The sequence below is a fragment of the Chlorella variabilis genome (assembly GCF_000147415.1).
Source record: "Chlorella variabilis unplaced genomic scaffold CHLNCscaffold_2, whole genome shotgun sequence".
NCBI classification, from domain to species: Eukaryota; Viridiplantae; Chlorophyta; class Trebouxiophyceae; order Chlorellales; family Chlorellaceae; genus Chlorella; species Chlorella variabilis.
Window position 1 is genome coordinate 422,282 of NW_005435086.1, and position 15,727 is coordinate 438,008.

Consider the following 15,727-nt stretch of genomic DNA (forward strand, 5'->3'; position numbering starts at 1 on the left):
CCGCCCAAGCGCCTCGGCGACGTAGGCACACTGATGGAGAATTGATCCGAGAGCCCCGGCGCAGTCATGGCCCCCGGCAAGAAGAAGAGCCCGAAGAGGGAGGGTCAAAAGGTGCGCAGGAGGGGGTCCGCGGGTGCCGCCCTGGTCTGCCAGCGCGCGAGGAGGCGCGCTGCGCTTCCTGCGATGCTGCATGTCTGCATCGCCGCCGCCGCCGCCGCCGCCGCCAGACCGCCGCCACCGTCACTCTGCTTCTGCGTGCGCGTCATTGAGCCGCGCCGACTTGCTGGCCTGTGCAGGATGCTGGATCGGGCGGCGGCAGTGAGCAGGGGCAGACCCGCGAGGCCCAGCAGCAGCGCGCCCAGCTGGTCAGTGGCTGCCACACTGCTGCAGCTGGTGCCTGTTGCGAGCGCCTCGCCCCATGCAAGGCAGCCAGCAGTTATCCGCCTCTGCTTGGCCCGCCCTCTCCCACCCCGCAGATCAAAGCCTACCTCCAGCACCGGCTGCAGCAGGGCGAGGCGGCAGCGGCGGCACAACGCGATGGCGCCGCCGCCCGGGAGTCAGCTGCCGGCAGCGAGCAGGCCGCGCTGGAGCGCCTGGCCCCGGAGTGCCGCCTGTCGGTGCTGGACCTGCGGGGCGCGATCAAGAGGGCTGCCATGAACAAGCACCTCAGCAAAGACAAGGTACAGGCGGCGGCCTGCCATGCCGCCATGCGCCGCTCGCCAAGCGCGCTGCGTGCATGCTCGAGCGCAGCCGCCCGCGCGGCAGTGCGCGGCAGCCCGCGCCCCACGGCGGCTGGGGGCCACAGCAACGAGGCGCGCCGGCTGCGGCAGGCTGTGTGGGTAGCAGCTTCTGGGTGTGTGCCGGCGCCCCACGCAGCCCCTCGCGCGCCGACCGTGCCCGCGCTTTCCTTTCCTCCCTGTACTGCACACCCCCCCGGGCCCTGCTGCAGGAGAAGCTTCTGCTGGAAATTGCCTCCAAGCTGGAGCAGCATGGGCCTGTGGCCTACCAGACCGCCGCATCGGCCCTGCGGACCCGCAGGCACGGCGAGCGCGGGCTGGCCGGAGTGGCAGGTGCGGGGGGGCGGGGCCGCCGCCGTGTCGCGGCCCTGGCGGGGCGGCAGCGGGTGCCAGTGCCGGGCAGGTGGCGGTACCGGGTGCGTGGGAGCGGGGGGTCCGAGCGCGCCGCGCGGCCCATGCTGCGCCGCGGGGGCAGCGTGCCCGCGCGCCAGCCCGCACTGACGCCAGGCGCCGCAACCCGTGTGTGTTGTGATTGGCAGATGCACAGGTGTTTGATGCCCGCATCGAGGAGGAAGAGCTGCGAGACAAGGCGGGGCAGTTGGCGCGGGTGAGCCACTTGCCGGCGGCTGGCTGGTGCCTGGCTGGGCACCTCCTGGCCTGGCGGCAGCGCCTGCTGGCGGCGGGCCGAGGTGGCCACACCTGCAGGCTTGGGTTGGGAGGAGGAGGTGTGCCCCTCCCCGCTTGCCCGCCACACCGCACCGACCCAGCAGCAGCAGGGCTGACATGCCGCATGCTGCTGGTCTGCTTGCTGCAGATAAAGGCGTACCTCAGCCGGCCGGGTCCTGCACGCAGTGTGGCCGAGGCAGCCCACGAGATTGGTCTGGAGCTTGGGAGCCCGAATTTTGTGGGTCGCCGCCGCCGCCGCAGCGCTGCCCGCCGCCGCGCCGCCGCCGTAGCCCTGCCGCGTGCCGCGCGCGCCTCCGTCGCCGCCGTCGCTGTGCTGCCGGGGGCTGAGCGCGCGCGCCCCGCTCTGCGTGCATGGGCTTGGCAGCCGTGGGCTGTGCTGGCGGTTGCGTGGCGCTGCGGCGCCTCTGTTGCTGCCCAGGGCATGCCACCATGCTGAGTCGCTCCCTGGGCACGTGGCGGCGCAGGGCTTGTGGATGGGGCACAGCTTTCTGCGCCACCCTCTGCCGCACATCTCCAGCCTGCTGCCCTTCTCGATGGCGGGCGCCGACGTCATGGTGATACCGGAGGTGCCGCTGACTCGCCTGGCCGCCCGCCTGCACCGCCGGCTGCTCAGCCTGCGCCGCAAGGCCGCCGTGCTGAGCTGCGGCAGCCCTGAGGCGGCGGCGGCGGCGGCGGCGGCGGCGGCGGCGGCGGCGGCGCAGGAGGAGGGGTTCGGGGGCGGCGAAGAGGAGGGCCTGGCTGAACTGCTGGAGTGTCCTTGGAAGGAGCTTGAGAGCATGGCGGGCTTGCTGCAGGACAGCTGCCGGCTTGCAGGCAAGAAGCCTGCCGCGCCGGAGTGGCCAGGGCGGGGCTGGGGCGCAGGTGGCTGCGCTGGCCGCAGCTGCCGGCAGCAGAGGTGGCAGGGCAGCCAACCAGCCAGCCTTTATTCCTGCCTGCCTGCGGCGTCGCCCCCGCGCTCGGCGAGCTTGTGCTGCCCTGCCCGCCCCCTAGCCAGTCTGCAATGTGCATCCCATCATGCCTGCCCCTCCCCTGCCCCTCCCTCCACGCCCGCAGACACCATCACTTCTACGGTGGCCAAGGGCGCGGCGACCGAGCGGCTGCTGGCGAACAGAATCCAAGCGCAGGAGCCCCAGGCACGCCGGGGCTGCCGCCTCCCCGTCCCTCCCATGCTCTCTCGCCTGCCAACCCCATCTTTCTCTCGCCCGATGTGGCCTGACCTTGTGTGCTTGCCACTCGGTCAAGCATGTGTGCTGCCTCCCGACCGCCCTCCCGCCCTCGTCCACCCCGCAGGCGGAGCAGGCGTTGGCTGCCGCGCTGCGTGGCCACATGCTTATGCTGCTGCAGCAGTGCGCGGCCGCCCGCGGCCTGGCCGGAAGCTGCGAGGAGCTGCAGGCGGCGGTGCGGCCGCTGCAGCTGGTCATGGGCAGCCCGACGTCCACGTCCAGAGACCTGGCGGGGGTGGCGTGTGTGCTGGTGAGTGGCCCAGCGCAGCGCAGCGCAGCGCAGCGCAGCGTAGCATAGGTGATCGCAACACACCACACCACACCGCAGCGCAGCGCAGCACAGCGCAGCGCAGGGCAGGCGCATGAACGGATTTTGGTGCCAGGCCCGCAACGCCGTGCCCGGTGCCTGCCCCCCCGGCTGCTCCGCTGCAGGCGTCGGCGGCGCCGACGGCGGTGGATGGGCTGATGACGACGCTGCTGTCACTGGGGGAGCCCCGGGGGGGCACGTTTTGGCGCCAGATGCTGCTGCTGCTGCGCCTGCTGGATCTGGAGCCGCCACCGCAGGCGCCTGGGGCAGGGCAGGCGGGCGAGGAGGGGCAGGAGGAGGAGGAGTTTGATGACGATGAGGAGGAGGAGGCGGCAGCGGCAACTGATGCTGTGGAGGAGGAGGGGCAGCTTCCGTCGGCGGCCGTGCTGCAGGCGGCGGCGCGGCGCCTGGCGTTCAGGCGGCGGCGCCAGCTGGCGGCTCGCATCCTGCTGGCGCTGCACCGCATGCAGGCCCGCCAGCGCCTGTTTGAGGCGTTTGTGATGCCGCTGCTGGAGTGCATCGACAAGCATGCGCAGCTGGGGGTCGGCAGCTCCGCGGCGGAGCACCGCGGCCTGACGGGTACCATGCTGCTGCGCCAGGTGGGCGTCGCGCGGCCGCCGCGCCCCAGCAGTGCAGGCAGGCTGCCTCTGCTCGGCAGGCAGCCAGCGGGCCGCCGCCTGCCGGCCTGCGCCGCCGCGTGCGCGCGCGGCAGGTGTCAAGGGCGAGGGCAGGCACCCTCCAGCCTCCTCCCTCGCCACTCCCTGCCCGCACACCGCGCCCCCACGGCCCCACCCAACGCACCCCGCCCCATGCCCCTGCCGCCGCTGCAGCTCACTCTGCTGCCCTCGGACTGCCTGCTGGCTGCATACACGTATGTTGCGGCGGGGTTTGGGGAGGCCTTCCGCACGCCAGAAGACCTGGGAGGGCCGTCGCCGCTGTTTGCCGACGAGCACGTGATGCGCGCAGAGCTAGGCAAGGCGGACTTTGGGGTGAGCTGGCCGGCTGCTGCGTTGCTCGGGGTGGGTGGTGAGCGGGTCGGCAGCTGGTCGGAGGAGCAGAGCGGCCAGGTGCGGGCTGGTGGCTTGAGGGGTGGCGTGGCGGGCCAGGCTCCCAACCCTGCTCCTACCTGGGGTGCTGGGCCAGCTAAGTAGCCAACCGGTGCGGAGGTGTGCCGGGGCCAACCACGGCGTGTGCTGCGCACAGGCGCGCATGCCGCAAGCTCCCTGCCCCGCTTCCGTGCGCCTGTGTGCAGCAAGCGGCGGCCATCTCTCTGGGCGGCCTGTCCTGGCACCCGCCCGCGCCTGCTGGCGGCCCAGGCCACGCGATGATCGGGGTCAGCCCCTTTGCCGTGCAGCTGGCGCTCCACCAGGTGAGACAGGCTGGGCTGGGCTGGGCTGGGCTGGGCTGGGCATGGGGCAGCAATGCCCTTCGGCAACAGGCGGACACACTGCCCTGCCGTGTGGGAACGCAAGCAAGGGCTGCCGCTGCTGCTGGCTCTCACAAACTCTGGGGCGTCTCTTGGCTGCTGACAGTCGGGCGCCGCATGAACCCTGCCTCCCATGCCGCGCCTGTGCAGCTGCCAACGGCGGCAGGCGAGGCGTCGCCGCCGCCGCACACCGAGCCGGGCTGGTGCCCGCCCTGCGCCGCCGCCGGGAGGGCCGGCGCCACGCCGGCCACCGCCTCTCCCGAGGACTGCCTGGGCGGCCTGGCTGGGCTGGCGGCTGGTGCCCTGCGCATGCCTGTCGGCACCGTGCCGGGGGGCAGCGATGGAGCAGTCATGCTGTGCCTGCAGCTCTTCAGAAATGAGTCGGTGCTGACCCTGGGTGCCAGCGCGCAGGTGCGCCGCCTGCCGTGCGCTGCCTACGCTGCCTGCCGCCACCGGCCTGAAGCTTGGCACCGGCCGCCCTTCCAGCAGAGTTTGGTGTCCCCCTCACTGTTCCGTCTGCGCGCTTGGCGCCTGCCTGCAGCTGGGCCGGCTGGGGACCAGGACAGACCAGGCGCTGGAATTGATTGAGCAGCTGTCATATGTTGTGAGCCTGGCTGGTTGGCTGCGGGGCGCGCGCGCAGGCTGCCTGGGCCATGCGCTCGCCGCCAGGCCCTGCCTGCCGCCCCGCTGCCAGGGCGCTGCCGCCTGCAGGCGCCGGGTGGCGGGCCGCTGCCGGGCCGGGCCACCGCGCGCGCGTCCTGGCTCGGGCCGTCCTGGCATGGGCGGGCCGGCCGCCTGCCACCCCGCTCCCGCTGCCCTCCTGCTGCCGTGCCGCTCCCGGGCCGCCCACCTGGCTGCCTGAGCGCGTGCTGCTTGTCGCAGGACGAGTCGATTCATCGCTTGAGAGCGGCGCTGCACCATGTGTGGAATGAAGGCGTGGGTGGGTACCAAGCTATGGAGGAGGCGCTCGAAAATGCCACCGAGGTGCGCTGCCCGCCTGCCCGCCCCGCCCCGCCGCCTGGCGGCCCCGGCGCCCTGCTGTGCCTGCCGTGCAACCTTGCCCTGCTGCGCCTGCTGTGCCTGCCGTGCAACCTTGCCCTGCTGTGCCTGCTGTGCCTGCCGTGCAGCTAGACTCGCAGCAGATAGCCGTCTTGCTGCACTCCACTGACGCATGGATAGGTGGGGCCAGCCAGCAACGCACAGCCGCTGCTGCCCCAGGCGCCAAAGGAGCCAGCGCGTGCGCCGCCGCCGCCGCCCGCAGCCCGCGCTTGGTCACCACAGTCGCCGCGCACGGCCCCCGCACTGCCCCGCCGCCCTGCAGAGCTGAAGCGCCAGCTGCTGACCGTCAGCAAGCTGTTGCTCAGGCTGGAGCTGCTGGGACAAGAGCAGGAGCTCCGGTGCCTGAAAGACTCTGGGTCCCTGCTGGCGCAGCTGGCGCAGAGGTGGGGCAGGGCGCGCCGCACGTGTGGCTGGGATGGGCGCAGGGGGACGTGTGTGTATGCACACGCGTGTGTGCAGGGTGGCAGCATGGCTGCTTGCGCGTGGGGCGGCTGCGTTCCTGCCTGGCTGCTGTGCAGCCCTGCCCTGTGCCACCCCAACCAACGCATCGACTTCGTCCCGCCAGCCCCCTGCCTGGTTGCCGTCGTTCGGGCGGCTGAGCCCCGGGCTGCTGAGCCCCGCGGGGGCGGAGAGGGTCCGAGGTTGCCCAGGTTGCTTACCGCGCTCTGCCGCTGTGGTGCAGGCTGGGGGCCGACGCGGCTGCGGCGATGGTTATGGACGAATACACAAGCGTCGCGATGCATGCTCAGAACCATGCGATGCGCCTGGACACCGCGCACAGGCTGACGGGTGAGCAGGCCGGCTGCCGCCGCCTCGGGCTGCTGCTGCTCCCCTGCTGCCCCTGCGGCGTCCCCGGCCACCCATCCCAACTGTCGCTGCCCACCTGCTGTGCGCCCCCACCCCCCCCGCCTCCTGCAGACCGGCCAAAGGACGCCGTGCTGCCCTGGGCTACAAAGGTGCAGGCCCTGTTTGGCAGTCTGCTGGGCGACGGCAGCCTGCTGCGCATCATGGCTCTGGCCAGCGCCGGCATGAGGCAGCTGGCGACAGAGTTCGAAAAGGCCGTGCTCCAGATGCAAGTAGCGGCCTGCGCGTGCAGGTGGCGCGCGTTCGACGTGCTCAGGCAAGCGCGCCGCCGCGCCGCGCCGCTCCCGGTCTGCCGCCTCGTTGTGCCTCGTCTCGTGGCCGCCCTGTCAATGGCTCCAACCCGAGCCTGGGGAGGCCCTCTGCGCTTGGCTGCCTGCTCACCCCCCGTCTGCCTGCCGCGGCCCCGGCCCCGGCCCTGCCTCCCGCCTGCCTGCAGCCAGCTGCGCCAGGCGTGCACTGTGCACCTGCTTGCGCCGTTTGAGGAGATTGCCGTGCAGCAGGTGCTGGCGGCGCGGTGGGAGAGGGCGGCGGCGGCAGGTGCGCTGCCGCGGGCGGGCGGCACGCTGCGCTGCTGCTTGGCGCCGGAGCCTGAGGCTCCTGGTGGGATGCTGGCGGCATGCCGGCGGGGTGCCCGTGCCGGTACCCTGGCTTTGCAGGCAGCCGCGCCGCCGTTCCCATCGCGGAGCCTGCCGCTGCGTGGGGAGCACCTCGCCTGCCTGCCGCCGCCTGGGGAGCGCCGGCACCCTGCGCAGCGGCGGCCAGCCTCTGAGCAGCTGGCTCCCTGCCCTGCCCTGCCCGGCCCCGGCCCTGTCCTGCCCCTGCCCGCCCCTCCACTTGTTTTCCTGCGCCCCCGCCTGCAGATCCCGCCTTGAAGGGTGGTATCAGCCCCGAGGAGGCTGCTGCAGCCGAGCGCGCTGCTGCGGCGGCGGCGGACGCACTGCTGGCAGAGGAAAGCAAGGAGGAGGAGAAGAGCCGCAAGCGGCAGCAGCAGAAGGAAGAGAAGCGGCGGGCCGCCGAGCAGAAGCGGCGGCAGCAGCAGGAGGAGGAGGAGGAGGCGCGACGCCGGCAGCAGCAGCAGCGGCAGCAGGAGGAGGAGGCGGCGGCGGCGGCGCGGCAGAGGGAGCTAGAGGAGGAAGCGCAGCGGCACCGGCAGGCTAAAGAGCAGGCTGCGGCGGCGGCAAGGGCTGCCGCGGAGGAGGATGCCAAGGGCCAGGAGGCAGCAAGGGTGGGGGATGTACGAGCAAGCAAGAGGCAGACGAGGGGAGGGGCGAGAGAGCGGCTGAAGCGGGAAGCGGCTGCTGCCGCCGCAGCGGCCGCAGCAGCGGCAGCTGCCGCGACCCCTGGCGCTGCTGCGACGCAGCCACCCAGCAAGCAGGCGAGCAGCAGCCCGGGAGAGGCCGGCACTGGGACCAAGCAGGCAGAGCAGCAGCCGCGGAAGCAGAAGCAGCAGCAGGCGCAGGCGCAGCAGGCGCAGCAGGCGCAGCCGGCGCACCAGGAGCACCAGGAGCAGCAGCAACAGAAGCACTCTCCACCGCAGCAGCAGCAGAAGGCACAGCACAAGCAGCAGAAGCAGCAGAAGCAGCCCGAGCACCACCAGCAGCCGGAGGCGCAGCCTCCCAGGTTTGCGCAGGCGCCCGGCAAGGCGCAGCAGCAGCGGGCCTCGCCACAAGGCCAGCCGCAGACCGCCCAGCCGCTGCCGCATCAGGGCGACAGCAGCGGCGGCCTGGACGGCCGCGGCGGCAGGAGGACACCCACCGCTCCCCCTGCAGAGAGAACCCGCATTCTGACCGTCCCCCGCCGGCCCGCCACGCCGCCAGACCAGCAGCACGGCGCGGCAGAGAAGCACGGCGCAGCAGAGAAGGCAGAGGCGGCAGCCGCAGCGCCCGCGGCAGCCGGCGGCTGGGCGTGGGCCGCGGCGCAGCCGCCGGCAGCGGCGGCGGCGGCCGAGCCGGCGGCGGCTGCCTCGTGGCCCGCGCCCGCAGCCCTGGAGCCGCCCGCAGCGCCGGCGCCCGATGCGGGCGCTCTGCTGTGGCCCACCCTCTGCCAGCCTCTCCCGCCAGCGGCGCCGCCAGCCGTGCCGGCGCCTGCCGCCAGCCTCGCAGAGCCTGCAGCGCCTCGCCTGTCCAACGGCTGGGCCGACCCCGCCGCCGCCGCCAGGATTGCGCAGGAGGCGGTCGTCAGGCTGTACAGCCCCGCCCAGGTGCGTGGCTGGAATGTGTGGGGGGGTGGGGTGGGGGTGGGGGGGGCTTCTGCGAGCATTAGAGGTGAAGGCAAAGATGGGGGAAGGGAGTTCCCTCCCCAGGCCTAGCTGTTCCACGTTTTAACATCTAGGTCGTTGCCGATCTGCCGGCCGCGTCAAGCGCTGGTCACCGCCCAGCTCTCGCCTTGGTGTGCTGCCTGCTGCTGCCTGCTGCTGCCCCGCGCCCATGCAGGACGCGCCGCCGGCGCCCCAGGCGCCCCCGGCCTATCCCACGCCCCCACAGCAGACGGCAGCGGCCGCCGCAGCGGCGGCGCCCGCGCCGGCGGCGCCGGAGCGCGCGCCCGAGCCAGCAGCGGCCGTGCCGGCGGCCACCCCCACGCCGCCGGCGGCGGCGTGGGCAGCAGGCCCCCCGGCCAGCTCCTGGGCAGCGCTGGCAGCCAAGCCAGCGACCCCCGCTGCGGCCAAGCCTGCACCGGCAGCGCCCGCGCCTGCGGCGGCAGCAGGGGAGTGGGGCGCGTCGGACTGGGGCGCGGCCGACTGGGGCGCCAGCTGGCAGGGCAGCCCCGAGCCGACCCCTTCCGAGGCGGCTGCGGCCGCGGCCGCGCCGCTGGCCGTGCTGCCCGCTGGCGGCGGCCCCGCCGCCCCCCCACCGCTCAAGTTTCTGGCGGGCGCTCGTCCCGGGCAGGCGGAGGTGGTCGGCCTGGGCGCTCCGGGGCCTGCGAACGAAGCCGGGGGAATCAACTGCTTCCTCAACGTTCGTCTGGCAGTCCTCCGGCCGTGCGCCGGACTTCGTGGAAAAGGTGCGGCTCCCTTGGGCGCGCCCGCGGCCAGGGGAACGGGCCCTTGGCCCGAATTTCCGGCTGTCAGCCTGGGCTGCTTGGCAGGGGTGCCTGCCTGGCTGTGAGGCATGACACACACGCGCATCGCCCCGCCAGCCAGCCCCACGGCGCCCGCACCCCCAGCCAGCCCCAGACGCCCGCCGCAGCCGTGCCCCACCCGCCTGCCGCCCCACCCGCCTGCCCACCTGCCTGCCTGCCTCCACGCTTTCTTCTCACCCGCCTGCCGTCCCACCTGCCTGCCTCCGCGCTTTCTTCCCACCCCCATGCAGGTGCTGGCCTGGCCCCCGGAAGTCTACCTGTCCGATGCCGTGCTGCAGGCCTTTGTGGGGCTGTTCCGAGAGCTCACAGAACTGGATGACCACCGGCAGGCGCTGGCGCTGGCGGCCGCGGAGGGCGGCGACCCCGCGCCGCCCGCCCCCGAGCAGCAGCAGCAGCAGCAGCAGCAGCAGCAGCAGCAGCGGGCGGTGATCGACCCCACGCCGCTGCGGGAGGCCATCAACGCGCTGCCGGGGCAGGAGTTCAAGATAGGTGGGCGGCAGGGACGGGCTGGCGGCGCGTGTGTGTGCGCACCGCACACCACGCGGCCGCCCCCGGCTCGAGCCGCTCGCTGCCCTCATCGCCCTGCCCCTCATCCCCATCCTTTCATACCTTGGTATCCAGTATACACTTTCACCACCCACCCACCGACCCGGCCGCGCCCCTATCGCCTCACCCCCGCTGCCAAACCCAGCGCCCCTTTGCGCCCACCCTTCTTGCCCCCGCAGGCGAGATGAGCGATGCCGGCGAGCTGCTGCTGGTGCTGTACGAACACATGCGGGAGGCGGCGCCCGGCGCGGCCGGCGCCAGCGTGGACGTCGCCTTTGGGCTGCGGGTGGGCGAGGGCGTGCGGTGCGGCGCGTGCGGCAAGGAAACCCAGTCAGCTCACTACACGCAGGTCTGTCCGTCTGTCTCTCTCGTTCGCCTGCCAGGGCCGCTGGGGCGCATGCGCAATCTGCGGGCGGCGCCGCAGGGGGGGTTGTGGGAGGAGGCGGCGGCGCGAGGCGATTCTAGCTTGCAACGCGCTGCCTTGCCTCCTGCCATCGCACCCCTGCTGCTTCACTCGGTGATGCCACCACTATCAACACACCCGTGCTGTGCCACCCTGTTCACCCGCTCCCTATCCTCCCTCCCCGCTCCCTCCCCCTATCACGGTACCACCATCAACACACCCACCCGCTGCCTGTCCTCCCTCCCTGCCTGCCTGCCTGCCTGCCGCAGTACTTCTTCAACTCCTTTGCTGCCGCGCTGCGCGGCAGCCTGCGCACAGGCAGCGACCCCGGCTTTGGCGCCCGCCTGCGCAGCATAGAGGATGAGCACCAGAAGAGCTGCGACACAGACCTGGGTGAGCTGGCGGCGGCACGCGCTTATTTGCCTCCTTCTGGAGTGCGGGGGTGGGGTTTGGGGGCGAGTGGGGGGTTGGAGTTTGTGTGAGCCAGCACCAGGCATGTGCGGCCAGCGTCGGTGCGGTGCTGTTGTCATGGTGGTGGTGCGATGCGGTGTGGCTCCTGTCTGCTGTGGCCGCCGCACAGCGTGACGTGCCCCCTGCCCTCCTCCCCCTCCCCCTCCCGCGTGCCCCAGGCGGCTGCGGCACGCTGCATCCCGTGAGGCAGGAGCTGCTGGGAGGCCCGCCCCGCGTTTTCACGCTGCAGCTGGTGTGGGAGTCGCACAGCGAGGAGCCTGGGGCCATCGGCGGCGCGCTGCGGGCGGTGGGAGAGCAGGTGGGGCGCCGCCGCCTGGCGCCGCCGCCTCCCTGTCTGCCTGTGTGCTCCTGTCTGTGTGCCTGTGTGCGCCGCCTGCGTGAGGGTGCGCGTGCCCGCTGAGGCTGGGGGAGCAGGCCACCGCCGCACAGCGCCGCCGCCACCGCCGCCATGACAGCATCACACCACCCTCTCACCCACCACCTGCCACCCACACATACATGCGCACACACACACACACATACACACACGCACTCTTCCCCCCGCAGATCGACCTGGGCCAGCTGTACGCGGGGGTACCGCCCGGCACCATGTACCGCCTGCGCGCCATGGTCTGCTACTACGGCCGCCACTACTCCGCCTTTGTGCACCTGCCGGAGCTGGCCCGCTGGGTCATGTTCGACGACTCCTCGGCATCGTCTGTCGGCGCCTGGGCTGAGGTGCGACGGCGCTGCGAGACCGGCCGCGTGCAGCCGTCGGTGCTGTTTTACGAGGCCGCCGCCTGAAGGTGGCGGCGGCTGGAGCGGCGGAGCAGCAGCGGCGGGGGAGAGGGCGGTACGGGGGAGGCGGTGGGAGAGCAGCGGCGCCTGGCGGGCGGAGGCTCGCCGGCGGCAGAGCGCTGTGGCTGTGGCGGGGAGGGACGTGTGCAGCGAACAATTTTGTAAAGCCTGCTGCGGAACAGAGCGGGGCAGGAAGGTGGGCGGGCATCGGTTTGCCTCCAGGCTGTCCAGACGGCGCACTTGGGCATCAGTTTGCCCTGTCTCATGCTGTCAGCCGCCTGAGCACCAGCAGTTGGTTGGCGGGCCCTGCCGCTGCCACCCCGCTCAGCCACTCTGGGCTCCTGCCCGACCCAAAGCCGATGCACAGATCTCTCAAGTCCTCCATTATCGTGTTGCATGCTGTTGGTTGTAATGCGTGTCCAAGAGCAACAGCCTTTCCTCTCGGCGCCCTGCCACCTGTCCGCGGCGCACGGCATGGGGAGCAGGGAGAGGGCTCCATGGGGCCGCCAGCGCACTCCCATTGCGCGCCTCAGATTCTAACTATGCGCAGCAGGCGGCTGGAACACGCATAACTCACAGGTGCTCTTTCTCATCACCTCGCATCCCCAACCCGCTCGCATTGCCGCTGTGCGCGTGTGAACAGGCCACACAACCCAGGTAGTGAGTGCTCCAGCTGCTGCCCTGCAGGATCCGCTTCGCTGTCCGACTCCGCCTGCGCTACCTGGCCGCCGCGCCAGGCGCGGCACTGGCCAGGAACCACGCCGTCCGCCTGCCGCTCCACCTAGCGCTCTCCCGGGGGTTTTACGATGTCGCCCACGCCCTGCTGGCGGCGTGGCAGCTGCCGCGGGAGGCCGGGGAGCTGCTGGGCGCTCTGGAGGGCGCCCGCGGCGGCACGTCCCCTCAGCTGTGGGTGGATGTGGTGTGCCGCCTGGCGCTGACGCCCGAGGACTGGCTGCGGGTACCCGCTGGCCTCCCCGAGCTGCGCGCCGCGCTGCCCGCCGTGCTGGCCCGCTCCTGCGCCGAGGCCGCGCAGCTGATGGCCCGCCTGCCGGCGGGCGACCGCGACCGCGTGCGCACGGCGGCGCTGAGCCTGGCGCGAGCGCAGCGCGACGCGGGGGTGCCGCTGCCGCCGGCTGTGGTGACCCGCCTGCTGGGCACGGCTCTGGAGGCCTGAAGGAGCGTGTGCCACAGCCCAGCAGCAAACGGTAGCCCGACCTGCGTGGCCTTGAGTAACACAGCCGGTCCTGCCTGCCCCTGCCTTGCCCCTGACTAGCCATTCATTCATTGCATGCCTGTACTGCCCCCGTACCTCCTTGCCTGCACAGATTCCAGCACAATCAGATACCTGCCCTGTACAGCTCCACACTGCCAAGCGTAATTCACAGCAGTTAGTCTCCCAGGGACGACAGGTGCCACATTAGTGCGGTCACAGGTACAGTCTGTGTGTGTAGGGGGCTGAGGGAGGCGCAGAACACAAAGTGCGGAAAGAGGCCTGGACAGGGACACAGATGGCGAACCGCAGGGGGGGCAGGCAATGGCGCTGCTCCCCGCCCAGGTCTTCGAAGCGTGGCGCGAGGAGTATGAGGAGCGACACAGCAGGAGGAGGTTCATCACAGATCCAAGTGTGGCAATGCGCAACAGCCAAGAGGTCAGCAGGAACCGCAAATGCGAGCAACAGAAGGCGCCCTGCCGAGCAGCACAGCAGCAGGGGGAGGCACCGCAGGGCCTAGAAGCCGATGCGCTTGCCCGGCTGCGCCGCCACCGAGGCATCCAGCTCCACAATGGGCTTGACCAGCAGCTGGGCGGGCGCGGCGTTGGGGGCCGCCGCGGCCGCCGCCTGCAGCTCCTGCTGGCGCCAGGCCGGCAGCAGGATGGAGTTGGCGGCGGCGCCCACGCGCGCAAAGTCGCGCTGCGGGCAGGCGCGTGGGACACACGGAAGGGGTGGGGGTGAGGGAGAGTGCATCGGCGGCCCACAGGGGAGGGGAGAGGCGAATCCAGAAGGTCCCCGCCTGCACAGCCAGGCCGCCACACAGGCTCCCAGCAAAGAGCTGCTGGGAGGCAGCAGCCATGCCGTGGCACGCGGCGGCGCCCGCCCATCCAACACGCGTGCACACACCTGGGCAAACCACTCATATGATCCCTGCCCAGCCACGATGGCCACCCGGCGGTACCCCTTCTGCCGCATCTCCTGCACAGCCGTGGCAAGGTGCGGCAGGGGCAGCAATTCATTTCAAGCAGGGGCACCGCGTGCTGAGGGTGCAGGCGCCATGCGCCACAGACGTGCTCCTGCTTCAACATCCGCCACAATGAAACACACACACACACACAAACACGCACACACAGCGCACACTCAGCACATACACACGCACAACACCCACACAACACACCCAAACAAACACACGCACACAGCACAGCACACCTGCTCCACGTAATCCAGCAGGCTGTCACCGAAGCCGGCACGGCGGTACGCGGGGTGTACGCAAAAGGCGCCCAGCTCGGCCACCCGCACCGCGTCGGCAGAGTCCCCCAGATCGCAGACGACGGCGCAGCCCAGCACCTGCGGTGTGGAGGGTGGGAGGATGAGGGAGGGAGGGGCGCGGGGAGGGAGGGGCCAGGTGGCAGGGTGGGTGGGTGTGGATAGGCGGGCAGGGCAAGGTGGCGGAGGAGCAAGCGCGAGGGGGCAGGCGGGAGGCGAGCGGAGGAGGCGAGCCGGAAGAAGAGGCGAGGCAGGCAGGCAGGCGTGGTGCCAGGCAGGGGGGCAGCGGTCAGGCAAGCAACCTGCCAACGAGAGAGAGAGAGAGAGCGCGCGCGCGCGCGCGCGAGAGAGAGAGTGAGAGAGTCGGCGCCGCACCTTGCCCTCCCGCTCGATCACAGTCACGTCTTGCAGGCGCACCGGCACGTCGTCGACGGGGAAGGGCAGCGTGAAGCCCTCGGCCGCCAGCATGCCCAGCAGCTGCTGCAGGCCGGGCACGTCGCGCCCCTCTGCAGGCCTACAGCTACAGCCGGGGCGGGAGGCGGGGTGTGGGCTGGGCAGCTGGGCGCACAGCCCCCAGGAGGCAGAGGGTGGGTGGGGGTGGCCGCGGCCCATGCTGCCTGCTGCTTGCTGCCTGCTGCCACTCAATTGACACCTGCCTGCTTGCAAGAGGGCCGGGCCCGTTTCTGGGCGAGCCAGGGAGGAGGAGCCCAGGAGGCACCCCCACCCCACCCCATCCCAGGCAGGCGGGCAGCTCACCTGATGCCCTCATAGAGGTCCGCCGCGATCATGCACACGCCGGGGGTGCCGTCCCGCGTGTACATCTCAAGCAGCAGGGCGCTGCGGTACAGCAGCGGTACAGTAGCACAGTGTCAAATGACAGTACAGTGCAGACACGGCAGGCCATGCAGCCAGCCTCCCAGCCGTGCCCCCCCCGTGCTGCTGGCTAAAGCATTGCCAAGGCGCAGCAACCCGCCGGCTGCTGCCATCAGCTGTGCCCTGCACAAGCGCCAGCGGCCTTCTGCTCACCCGTCGCTGTCGGCGTCAATGAGGTGTGCCCGCTTCACCCCATTCTTGCAGGCCACTACCGCCGCCAGTACCGCCGTGGGGTATCCCACATGCTGCCAGCTGTCCAGATCCAGCGCCAGCTCCACACCCTGCCGCCGCCCCCCCGCCGCCTCCTGCTGCCGCCAGCTGCTCTCCAGCTGCTGCCGCTCGCTGCCCTGCCACACGCCGCTGCCGTCGCCGCTGCCGCTGTCGCTGCCGTTGCCGCCGTCCCAGCTGCCGCCGTCCCAGCGGCCGCCGCCAGCGGCCTCCTGCTCGCCGCTGCCATACCAACGGGCCTGGCCGCTGCCGCCGCCTCCCTCTCCGTCGCTGCTGTCGCTGCCAGAGGCGGCGGCCACGCGGCTCGCCTTCTCGGCTGCATCGGCATGGCCCAGCTTCTCGAGGGAGGTGGTGATGCAGGCCTGGTCGCCGCCGCACACGCTGGCCGTTATCATTGCCTCCGCATCATCCTGCGTCAGGGTCAGGCAGCGGCATGGGGCACAGAGGTAGGCCACGCCGAGGGAGGCGCAGGAGGGGCGAGCGGGGCGGCAGGCACAGAAGTGGGCATGCATCCCACAGGCAGGGCAAGATGCACCACACCGTCCTGCCCAGCAGGCCACACGACACGGCAC

General features: G+C 71.9%; 2 protein-coding genes across 2 annotated transcripts in view; one reads left to right on the top strand and one right to left on the bottom strand.

Moving 5' to 3' along the window:
• Positions 1-66: 66 nt before the first annotated feature.
• On the top strand, positions 67-11,584 carry CHLNCDRAFT_137643 (hypothetical protein; the record flags this gene model as incomplete). Its single annotated transcript, XM_005851038.1, has 28 exons — positions 67-111; positions 297-365; positions 477-680; positions 950-1,070; positions 1,277-1,344; positions 1,552-1,641; positions 1,889-2,285; positions 2,478-2,581; positions 2,715-2,897; positions 3,080-3,553; positions 3,785-3,943; positions 4,207-4,323; positions 4,531-4,791; positions 4,922-4,984; positions 5,263-5,364; positions 5,508-5,559; positions 5,702-5,822; positions 6,122-6,228; positions 6,358-6,535; positions 6,740-6,840; positions 7,164-7,528; positions 7,664-8,503; positions 8,736-9,257; positions 9,612-9,870; positions 10,107-10,276; positions 10,600-10,723; positions 10,960-11,099; positions 11,348-11,584. The coding sequence occupies 28 exons, from the start codon at positions 67-69 to the stop codon at positions 11,582-11,584; spliced, it is 5,673 nt and encodes a 1,890-aa protein (XP_005851100.1).
• Positions 11,585-13,304: 1,720 nt separating this feature from the next.
• Positions 13,305-15,727, bottom strand: part of CHLNCDRAFT_137645 (hypothetical protein) — a gene marked incomplete at both ends in the record, with an annotated part of 9,735 nt that continues 7,312 nt past the window's right edge. Inside the window, 6 exons of the mRNA XM_005851334.1 lie at positions 13,305-13,487; positions 13,695-13,766; positions 13,998-14,135; positions 14,430-14,568; positions 14,811-14,891; positions 15,081-15,565. Coding sequence (XP_005851396.1) covers positions 13,305-13,487; positions 13,695-13,766; positions 13,998-14,135; positions 14,430-14,568; positions 14,811-14,891; positions 15,081-15,565 — 1,098 coding nt within the window. The remainder of the gene's footprint in view (positions 13,488-13,694; positions 13,767-13,997; positions 14,136-14,429; positions 14,569-14,810; positions 14,892-15,080; positions 15,566-15,727) is intronic.